At 30.3% G+C, this 12,148-nt stretch overlaps 1 protein-coding gene across 8 annotated transcripts in view; it reads right to left on the bottom strand.

Moving 5' to 3' along the window:
* The window catches only part of Slob (Slowpoke binding protein), a 38,757-nt gene that overhangs the window by 2,039 nt on the left and 24,570 nt on the right, over positions 1-12,148 (bottom strand). For all 8 annotated transcript variants that reach the window (XM_067270939.1, XM_067270933.1, XM_067270932.1 and 5 more), the window contains 7 exons: positions 11,539-11,636; positions 6,548-6,625; positions 6,131-6,399; positions 5,851-6,032; positions 3,542-3,648; positions 1,524-1,624; positions 860-913 (listed from right to left, as the gene is read on the bottom strand). In XM_067270939.1, coding sequence (XP_067127040.1) covers positions 860-913; positions 1,524-1,624; positions 3,542-3,648; positions 5,851-6,032; positions 6,131-6,399; positions 6,548-6,625; positions 11,539-11,572 — 825 coding nt within the window. In that variant the 5' untranslated portion in view covers positions 11,573-11,636. The remainder of the gene's footprint in view (positions 1-859; positions 914-1,523; positions 1,625-3,541; positions 3,649-5,850; positions 6,033-6,130; positions 6,400-6,547; positions 6,626-11,538; positions 11,637-12,148) is intronic.

Genomic DNA, 12,148 nt, shown 5'->3' with positions numbered 1-12,148 from the left:
CCGTAGCATCTTATATGTATTTTATATGTATTTAAAAAAAAAAAATGCTTAAAAATTAAAGTGCGTCTTATAGTCTGTAGCGTCTTATAGTCCGTAAAATACGGTATATCAGATGCAAGACGTATTCAATATTATCTGATAAACCAAAACATACTATAATTTAAAAAAGGGTTCTAAAAAAGGGTTCTAAGAAAGGCCCTTTTGTTGCCAGTCCTTTACAACTTACATAAACAGTTAGACGTTTGAATTTTTTCTGTTTTAATCCCTGCAAGATGTTAGAAACATTTACTTTTAGAAAAGAAATCATCAAGGCTGCAGGCCGGATATGAAGTCTTAATGGGCCGCCAGTTTGCGACCCCTACACTAGTGTAATAGAAAGAGAAAGACACTATTATTAATCAGAACAAGAAAATAAAATTTAGAGACTTGACTAAGCTGATTGGGCAACAGTTGGCAATAATTTTAACATTGAGTATTTAAATAATTTATAATTACAGGCATATATAATTAATTTTTGTTAATCAACAAATATTTATAACAAACTACTTTATTATAAATGTCCATGCAGTGTCCTGTAGCAGAAAGTCATCAATCTTAATGAGCACGTCATTCCAACCGCATCTTATCCACTTTGAAAAATTATTGTAAAGGAAAATTTCTAGTGTAAAAAGAAACTATTATAATAAAATATTTTCGTCGTTCAAAAACAGGCTTATAGCATTCTACATGTTAGTTTATAAACCAATGTTAGCATTGTCGAGTTTAAAGCTTTAAGACTTTATTGAATATGAAAAATGAATACAATGCACCTTGAAATGACATGCCTCTTATATATAAAAGTAATGAATAAACAACTTACTTCTTGTATAAGAGGATAATGAATGCCTTCTTGTCTAAAAATAAATTTTAAGACCTGAAAAAACGATCATCATTGTTTTAAAAAGCTTTGTTTATAACTTTTTAATTTAGAGAAAAAGACAAATTTATTCTATTTTTACTTTTTTTTTTAACTACTAATGTTTTGAGATTGCCCTGTTACATTAAGAAAGATTAAATTATTTTGATTTTTATAAATTTAGGCCAATTAATTTATTTGTTAACTATTCCATTAAAGAATAATAATAAAAAAGCAATAATTAAAAATATTTGTTGTTTTTTCTTTTTGCATTTTATTCTTTTAAAAAAATTTTCGGTGTAATTGTAATAAATATAAACATTCACATATTTTCTTGAACATTTTTCTTTTAACTATTTGTTACTGCCGACATCGCTAGAAAAGTGTTAAATATTGTAATTTTTCAAAAATTTCTGATAAATTTTTTGAAAATGATCCTTTAATAAATAATTAATGAGATATTTAGACAAGAAATCAGAAAAAACACTAAAATAAATTTAAAGTGTCTTCACATTTCTTCCTTTTTTTACAGTGCGAGAGCATAAAAGTATTAAGGTCAATTTTATCCTGAGGCTCTCGTCCCTTCAATATGCAAAATGTTAAAAACTTCCAGCAGTTATAAACTTACTTTAATAATCCGTGGACAATGATTTAAATCCCTGTAATTCTTTTCTTTTGGATAAGGAGTATTGAGTTCGTAACCAGCAGCCATCTCAAACAAAAGATGACCTGCAAAGTAGATTAATAAAAAACAAAGATAAAATTTTATAATATAGAACATTAAGAGATTCAGCTTTGTTTGAAATTAACTTGGAATAAAAATTATATTCGTTAATTAAACTGATTATTTTGAATTTATTAATAAAAATGTTTTCTCTCTACTTATTTCATTTAAATGCAAGTACAGTCAAACCTGTATATAGCAAACACCTGTCATTAATGGAAAATTTCTTTGATCCCTTGAATTTTTTGCAAAAAGTGATGTAAATTAACCTGTATATAGCAGAAATTGGGCCGTATAACAGAAAAATCAATGTCTTTATCCAATTTAACACAAATTTAACAAGAAGTTTACAAGCCTAGAATGTATAAATCATTAAAAAAAGTCAAAAAATACACATAGCAATACAGAATAGCAAAATATGACTAGTATAATATAGTAATTTTATTGAGATTTGAACAAAGTAGTTTTATTAACAGCTATTTTTACTTAACATAAATATGTGATGTAATTATAAGTTGTGAAATTTAACATGTTATTCCTGACATGAGATTTTATTCTTTGTTTTGAAGCTTATTTTAAACTTTTTTATATCACACTTTGTTTGAATAAAATCAAGTCAAAAATGTCTGCAGATAAAATGCACCTTGCCATGCTTTTTAAATTTCTTAAAGGATATCATGCTATACAAACAGTAAAAAATACTCGTACTGTGTATGGAGAAGACGAATGTGTCAACTGTGGTTTTGAAAGTATCATTCTGGAAATTTTGAATGAAAGGATGCAAAATGCACCGGTCCCCAAAAGCCGTTGAAGAGAAATTGTGGGAAGAAATTGTTAAAGATTGTTGAATAACAACTCTTGAATTTGCATCAAATCTTACTGTGTCACAGACATGTATTGTCAAAACACTTCATCCACTTGACATGGTAGTAAAACATGGTGATAATTGTGTTTTGCAAACAGTTTGTTTTTTTGTCACTTATGAAAAAAAAACAACTGAATTGAGTATAATTTTGTCTGACAAAGATAGGCAGCTGTAAGATTTTATTTTATTTTTAAATTGGTTATTCATTTTTAACTTAGAGAACTTTTTTACAGATGAATGAAAAAATTAAAGTTAAAATAAAAATATTTGTTATTAACCGAAAATTTGTCCTAGTGGGTGGCGATTGTTCATTCGAGTACTGAGGTACGGTACCACTGTATTTGATTAATGCAATTTTTATGTGCACGGTAACATTGAGAAATTTATTAATTGCATTAATCAAGGAATACCTATAGTAGGAAACCTGTCTACTACAGAAGAGTTATTCAGTCCCTTGAGGTTCCATTAACAGGTTTGACTGTAATAACATATTATATAAACTGTAGATATTATTATACATGAATAAACAAAATCAAAATGCTGGATTATTGGCAATCTCCTGCAAACCAGACAGGTATATTATTAATTATTCTAGTAGATGTAGTTGATCTTCAGTTTCAAATACAATATCTCATTTAACAATTCAATTAAATTTAAATATATATACCTGTCCAAAATGAAACCCAAATAAAACAGAAATCTACCTAATTAAGAAAAATTCTTTGGAACAGAGTGATTTTCTATGTTAAGAAAAAAACAACAATTCAAAACAGAAACACGCCAAAATATTTGGAAAAATATTTTGTACTGTGTGATTCTGGTTTATGAAGGTTTTACTGTATACAAGCCACTCAAAAATTTCCAGGAATGGACCAAAAAAATCAAAATGTGTTATTAAACTTCTTTATATCCCTTTTCAAAAAAATCACCTGAATTTTCATTGTGTACCAGAAACACATTTAATTAATAACCAATTTCTTTGAATTAAATTTAAACTTACTTTAATTACTATCGTTATTAACTAATGAACAAAATATACATATATTTTATAACTTACCAAAACAAATGCTATCAACGCAATCTTGATTATCACAGATATACTTCTGAAGTAGAAAATAAATGCGTGTAGTATTTCCTAATAAAACATTTTCCAATCCGGAAATCCTAAAGATGTTCGTTAATAACCACTTTAAAAATCTGATATTACATGTTAATTATATCAATTTCATGTTAGACTATAATTAGTTCTCTTTCATTCTAGAAACTTAAAACAATCTTTTAATTTCATTATCTGCTTGTAATAACATTAATTTTGGCACTTTATTATCTTGGTAATAATTAACAAGAAAGAGTTTCTATAAATTAAATTATTATTATTATTATTTAATTTATTACCATATATATCCACGATGGCCAAAATGAAATTTGCAACTGCATAAGGCTCTTCTAGACCCTTACACAATTTATTTTTTATAAATTTGGTATACATACAGAATACACTCAAACCTGTTTTTGTGTGGTCTTTTTTTGTGCGATTTTTTATTTGCGCGATTTGTTTTGTGTGATTTTTTGTATGCGGTATATGAATTTCAATCAAATTGGTATACTGCACAAAAATAATTGCACAAAACACATTGCACATATAAAAAATCGCACAAAAACAGGTTTGAGTGTAGTAACTATTTGTAAGCAGTAAGTTTTCTATTATGTGATGTCATGTATACATGGATTGTAAGTGTAAGTTAAAAATATATTTATCTAGTCAATTGTAAAGTAATCATTAAATAACAGTAACATTTACTGTAATATTTTAACTATATATAATATAAAATACCACTTCTAATGTGGCTCCTAATATGACAAATTTTGGCCACTTGATATAAATATGTAAATAAAAACCTACACCTATACAATATTTGAAGCTAAAAAACTAATACTGTATGAAATGAAGCTTGAGTTTATTTGTTAATTCAAATTATTGATACTTTTTGATTATTATTATATAAATTATTGATATTTTTGCTCATATTCTATGTAAACAGAATATGTTTACATAGAATATGAGCAAAAATATATTCCATAAAGGTAACCAAACACATTAGTGAATGGAGAAGATAAATTTGGTAATAGCCAAACTGATATGTTTATTTGGCACTAAATAATATCTGCTGGTATGACACACTGGCATGTTCCAGGTAAAAATAGCCCTGATTATAACAACAGACCACTTTAAAAAATGCACGGACAATAAATGTGATTGTGAACTTAAAATGTTCAGCATCTCCTTCGTTTTTATGTTTCACTGCCCTAAATTCCACCAGCATAGAGCAAAATTTTTTAGGGACACCATCACAAGTGGACTAGCATGGCCACCACAGCTGGCAGACATCTTTGCCAACAAACAGCTGTGGTGCAGCCTACAAACATTCGTCACGAAGACAAAAGAACTTAAACCAGACTATCTCAAAATACAGCAACAGTCACGAAATGACAATAGTCCAATCCACCAAACATCAGAAAGCGAAACTGAAGAAGATAGCAAGGACAGTTTCTGAACATATATGCTATGTACTGTACTGTACATATATAACTTCACCTCTGTTTTACATTAATTGTTTGGTATTGCCTTATATTAAATTGTAAACCTTAACCCTGTATACTGTATATATTGTCACACCATTTATTTTATATGGATTTTTCATAATTGTTTATGCTGTTATTGTATTTGTTTTGTTTATTAAATAAAGGCAATGCGGTGCCCATGGATCCCATGGTCACTTCCTTCCTCTCTCCTATCTATCTAACTTCCTCTTGCTGCTTATCACCTTACCTTTGAACTGTCTTTCCGTTTCCTATCTAAAAGGGCTAAGTCAGTCAGCTAAACAACTGACAGCTCTCTTCTCACCCTCTTTTACAACTACAACTATAACAACAGATGGCAGAATGAGTTTTACGAGTATTTTACTATTGTAAAATTTAAAATATAAATATTTTGTCTGATGATACAATTGACAAGATGGTAGACACAGGTAAGGCATTGACCTACTGGTGAGGATATCTGAAATAAAAATTCAGATGAAACTCTCCATAACTTTTTCATGGGGATGTGTTAGGCCCATTCTCACTCCATGGCCATCCCCACTGTGGGCTTGGTTAAACCCATGAAAGGTATGTGAAAAGGCCCTCTTAATGTTCAAAGAATTGTACAGTTGTCTGATATTGGCTGGCATCATTATCAGAAAATGCTCTGTCTTCATAGTGTTAAAAAAAATTATACAATTGTCAAAACAAGATTTTATGTTAAAATTGCTTTAAATTCTAAGTTTGATTATTTTATTATTCATTAAAGTTTAAAACATTTAATACCTGGCTACTCCATTTTGAATGATAACATTTCCACAATGAAGATGGCCAAAGGTTGGAAAACCGTGCTCTCTCATAAAAATCATTCCTTCTAAAATTTGACGTCCTAACTGTTGTATTTGAGATTCACTGAGACCTGTGCCGTAGTACTGATATTTCTCTCTCCAATCATGTTGGCAATTACTCTTGAAAGATAAATTGTATATATAAAATTAAAGCAAAAACTAGTATTTTTAATACTAAAATACAGTTTTCTTTTTAATTATAAACCGTTTATCCTTACCTGATAAATTAAGTCCTTAAGACTTCCTTTGTCATTAAAAGGCATTATAAATACTACAAACTGTTGTTGATTTAAGAATGTAAAATCTACATCTAAGATAGGATATATATAAGGATGTTGAAAAGCCACAAACAATTCGAGGAGTGCTTGTCGAGTAGTAGTATTGCAAAGAATTGGACAATTGTCTGATACTGGCATCATTATCAAAAGACGGTCCGTCTTCGTAGCGGTATCTCGGACAAGAAACCAATGTTTGTCGACCCTGCTTCCTAAATTTAAAAGAAAACTGGCATTTGTTGTAATCTTAAATTAAAAAGAGAAGTCATTTTAGTATCCAAATGCTACATAATTATTACTTAATATAATAAGTTTTTTAATTTTATTTCAAATAATTATTTTATTCATATTTCTGCCTACCTAAATCATTTAGTTGTTGAATAAATACGTATCTTAAAGAATTCTGGAGATAATGTTGACAGTTTATCAGAGCCAAATCTAGTAAGAAAGTAATTTTAAAGTGTTATTAATTTTATAATTTTGTAATTCATTGTAAATTTTTAGTTCTTATATACATTTCTATATGCTCAACTTTATAAATACAGTTTAAGGAAACTATTTACAAAACCTTTAGGATAATGTCAGATTTTGTATGATGATTTATGTAAAATTTATAGGAATTTATGATGTAAATGTCATAAATTCCTATAAATTTATGACATTCACATCATAAATTGTTTTTTCATATTTTTTCATATTTTAAAAACTGAGGCATCGTGTTTGCTTGCAGTTTTAAAATATACAAAGAAAATATGTAGTTATTACAAGGTGCAGTTAAAAAGTTCTGGGACTGGTGATATGGCACTTAATCAGCTATGTGTTGAACTTGCACCAACTAGGATGCATAATAGACATTGTTATTTAGCTTCCCACCAAATTTTATGCCATTATTGTATATAGTTTTTTTCCCTATTTAGATTAGATCAGTGCTCTTGTCAAATTTGCAATTTTCATTGCTTTGTAAAATGAATTCTTTTAAGGAACAGCATGTTTGTGTGACATTTTGTTTCAACCTTGGCAAGACTATAACAGAAAAGAAAGTGATTACAGGAGACAAAATATGGATTTATGGCTATGACCCCAAGACCAAACAACAATTGACTCAATGGAAAAATTGTGACCCACCCAGACCAAAGAAAGCAACCCAAGTGAAGTGCAATCCCAAACAAATGCTCACCGTTTTTTTTTATAAGACAGAAATTATTCTTTGAGAATCAAACCACAAAGCCAATCTATGAATCAAAAGTTTTATATGGATGTTTTGAGGTACCTACTTGAAAATGTCAGACGAAAAAGACCAGATCTTCGGAAAGCTCAGAACTGGTTGTTGCATCTTGACAACTTTTCTGCCCACTTAGCTATCTCTAATCAACAGTTTCTTGCCAAAAATAAAATGGCCATGGTTCCTCATCCTCCTTTATTCACCAGACTTGGCACCATGTGACTTTTTCTATTGTGTGGCTGAAAAAAAGCTGATATGCCAGTGATTTGAGAACATTGATGACATTCAAACAGAACACAGAGTGCACTTAACAATGTCACAAAAAAGAGTTCCAGGAATGTTTTGAAAACTGGGAGAATCTATGTATAGCTGCAGAAGGAGCTTATATATACACAATGAAATGAACTCAATAGACACCAGGCTGTACATGTATCTTTATTCTGCTGTTTAGCTGCTGATACACATTTCAGGCACTCACCCATCTTCTGTTGGCTTTGTTATTCCATATTTAACAAAGTGTATAAAACATATACATTTTCAGAGTGGTGAGAATGCCATGTGTTTATAAAAGACCACTAAAAAATTGGAGTTAGCATTGATATGAATATACTAGATTCTTTAAGTCACTTCATGTACTCAGATTACCATGTGTTTATATGTTTTATACACTTTATTAAATATGGAATAACAGAGCTGACAGAGGAGGGGGGAGCACCTGAAACACATATCAGCACCTAAACAGCTGAATAAAGACGGATATAAAGTAAAGCCTGGTGTATATTGAGTGCACTTCATTGTGTAATAAGGATAAATTGTTCTCTTACTGTTAGTAATATTTCATGTAAATATTCAAAATACAGTAGAACCTCACTAATCTGAACGAACTAAAGTCAAAACCTGTTCAGATTAAAGTATTTCAGATTATCCCCAATGTATTTTTTATGTTAATATTTCCTCAATACACTGTGTATAATTAAAACAGTAACAGCAATTCATTGAGTTGCAGTTAGGAATACTAATGCAAGAGAAAATGTGTAAGGTTCCAGACAGAATTCAAAATCAAGTTAATTGTATATTATATAAAAAGAAAGAAAATGTTACGGTAAGATCGGAACAAAACTTGTGTAAGCTTTGTAAGAGAGAGGAGAGAAATGTAGTTATCAAAACGATGAGACACAGAGGTGAAAAGAACAACCCAGGACAACTCTTGCATATGTTAGACAATACATCAATGTCAACCAAGAGATCGAGCCTTGACATCAGCAATCATAAGCAACAGATCAAAGTTAGAGTAAATTAGAAAAAGAGGAAGGTTTGACGGTCAGGAAGATATTGCGCATAGTCATTAAAATTCTGAATTGACAGGGAAAGGAAACAGCAGACTAAATTACAAGTGTAGGGTTCTTGGTTATATCAACATCTCCCAGTAAGATTCGAAGGATGATGTTGAATAAACTTTCTGAAACATACCTTTCCTGCGACCCGAAATGGTCTGTTTTCACCTGGAAACAGTAAAAGGACCAATCGGGGAGTGTGACAGGGAATTAAGAACCAATCAGAAATGACAATTTACTGCAAAATTCTATAAAGACCCTGAACTGGAAGTCAGGAGAAGTCTCTCCTCAACTGCAAAATTGTTACCTGTATGCAAATCTTGGAGCTGTGGACCCGTCCCGCCTTGCTCCAACTTTCTGTGAACACTAAGGGCCGTTTGATGTCTGTCCAACTGCAGCCTTCCAGCATCTGATCCAGGGCAAACCTTTCACATAAATGGACTTTATTGTAAGACACTTGTCATCCCTGCCTCCTCACCATCATTCATATATGCGAAACTTCCTTTGCCATTCCTGACACGGGATTAAAGTCACCCTCTTTCATCGAGCGTACAAATGCCAAAGAATAAAGCAGCGGTGTTGTTATGAAACCAACTTTTCCTATCCAAATACCCTACTCTTGATGGAATTTTCTTTATAATTAATTAGTGGAGAAAAATCTGTCATTGCAGAAACATTGTGTTCATGTCTAAGTAATTTTATTGATTCAAGTTATTATTAGTTGCTGTTCAGGGTATTACTTTTATTTTATCATTTATCTGTTATGACTGGTTAGTAAAATGACAAGTATATGAAAGCATAGTTCTAGTTTAGTAAAACAAAAAATTAGAAGTGTTAAAATATTTGAACAAAGGAGAAAGTGCAACTAAATTAGCAATGGAGTTTGGTGAAAAGTTATGATAAGCGACTGCCAGAAAAATTGTAACAAAACTGAACAGTTTTGCACATCATCATCTCAGTGCATCTTGATAAATGGTATATATCAAAGGTTTTGCAATTTGATAAAGTTGATGAGGCACTTCACAGTTTTCACAACAGAGGAATTAAAAAGAACGTCTAAGAATAGTCCTCTTATACAAGAAAAAAACCATTGACTAAACAATCATATGCATGGTGGTGATTATTATTTCTACCAATAAATGGCTGAATCATTGGAAGAGGCATGGAATATGTTAATTATTAGTAACAGGCTTAAAGTTATCAGTTTATCATTGCACAGAAGAAAAATATAAAACTAAACTTGACAACTTTGTTATGTTCATGGGTTACTTGTCGAAGGAAATGTACAGTACAAGCCTGTGCTGTCTGTACAAGTAAAATGTACAGACAAAACAGGCTTGAATTTCAACATTTTACCATTGAGAAATGAACACATTACCATCTTTTTGTGTAGCATTGCAATTGGCACAAAAAATTTCCTTAATGATTTTTGGGAAATCAGTAAAATTGAACGCTTTAAAACATAAATATGAACTGTCTTCCTGTTTATTGTACAAACTAAAAGAAAGTGTAGATGGATGGGAGCTCTTCAAAGAATGGTTTAAGGAACAGTTTGTTGCTGCAATCAAAAACTTCACTAAAGAGAAGGGTTTACCTGCATGAGTCCTACTGGTAATTGATAACACAATCTCATCTGAGCCATTCTATCCTGTAGAGAAATCAAAGCAGCTCTCCTACCTCCTAATGCAACTCCATTATTACAATCAAAGGACCAAGGTATTCTTCAACATATAAAATATGGTTATAAAAAGAAATTTCTGTACACCCTTATTGAAAATAAAGACTCAAACTTTTCAAAGCTAAAAAATTGAAACAAACAATAATTAAAGATGTTAGTTATTGGATGGCTGAGTCTTGAGACCATGCTAAACAGGGCTTATAAATCATGAAAAAAAATCTGGTCAGACATTATGGATACCAGCAATGAAAAGTTATTTGAGAAACCTGACAAAATTCTACCATGTGAAACAGATTCCAGAAGAACTTGACAAGAATGATGTAGTCAAGAGGGAAACAGCCTGTGATGACCAGAGCCACTAAATATACACTGACAGCAACATTATTTCCATAGTCCAGAGGGAAAAAACAACTCAGAAATGAGGAGGAACAAAACATCAAGGCACCGGTATCACACACAACAGCTGATAGTGCCTAGAAATGATACTCTGTTACATCGAATATGTTAATGTAACACCAACAGATATAATGCTCATGCAACGTTGCAATACATCATGTTTTGCTTCTCTAACAAAATAGTTGACTAATTTTAAAAATCCTTTTGTATTTTTAATTTACATGTGTATTTAAACGCATTGTATTTTTTATTTTATATCTGCATTTCGTGTGGTTACTAAACACTTAAAACATAACTAGAAAGAGCCACTAATGTAGTTTAATTTCATTACTATTGTATATACATACTTTATTTTTTGCAATTTGTGTCTATTTCATAATGCAATTATGATTTTATAACAAATAATTAGCTAAAACACTGCTTAGTAAGTAATTGTAGAATTTACTAAGCAGTGTTTTAGCTAATTATTTATCATTTCTTCAAAACAATTTGTAAATATTTTGGTGCACACCTCCTGGAAAGTTTAAACTTGTAAGTCTTTTTTGTTTTATCTTAATCATTAAAATTAAGCAGAACTTCAGACTATTCAGGTTTGAATTAGCAAGGTCTTATATATTAAATATACAAACAAATTAAATACTCTATTAAATTTATAAAATTTGTATGCTAAATTAGTCATCTTATTTGAATAATGTGATAAGATTTATATGAGATAATATACTTCGATCAGCATCTCTCTGAAGCTTCCTATCCATTTCCAGACGATCTTGTAATACCGCTTCATCTTCTAAAGCTGTATATTCACAGAATGGTCTTTTCCTATAAGAATAAAAGAAATGAAAATATAAAGGTAAATTTCAAAGACATCTTTTATCCTATATAATCAAGATAATCAATGATCAATTTCTAACTTTTAAAATAAAACTTTTCTTAAATTACATACAATAAAATTAATTAATTAAATTAAATAATAAATTAATTTTGAGTAATTTCAAATAATTCAAATCATTCTCTGCACTCAAAGCTAGAACTACTTAAAATCAATAACACAAAAAACCTTTCACACTTTGTTTCTAGCAATATATTTACAAATTTACTGATTACTAATTCAAATCATCTACAAAGTGATTCTTATGATGTGTCTATGTAGCAAACAAAACAACAACACTGATACATTAGATTTAGTGCATAATGTTCAAGAAGATGCAGATTCATACAATAACATGGATATTTGAGGTGGTAGGATGAAGTGTGGTCCCCTCAAATAGCTGAACTGCAGCAAATCTGTGTGTCATTGACTCAATTAGGCTATCAACAAGGTATTGAGGGAG

This window comes from Centruroides vittatus, unplaced genomic scaffold (assembly GCF_030686945.1).
Source record: "Centruroides vittatus isolate TY-2023 unplaced genomic scaffold, ASM3068694v2 contig_388, whole genome shotgun sequence".
NCBI classification, from domain to species: domain Eukaryota; kingdom Metazoa; phylum Arthropoda; class Arachnida; order Scorpiones; family Buthidae; genus Centruroides; species Centruroides vittatus.
The sequence above is the reverse complement of the archived record's forward strand: the minus strand, read 5'-3'. Positions and strand labels throughout refer to the sequence as shown.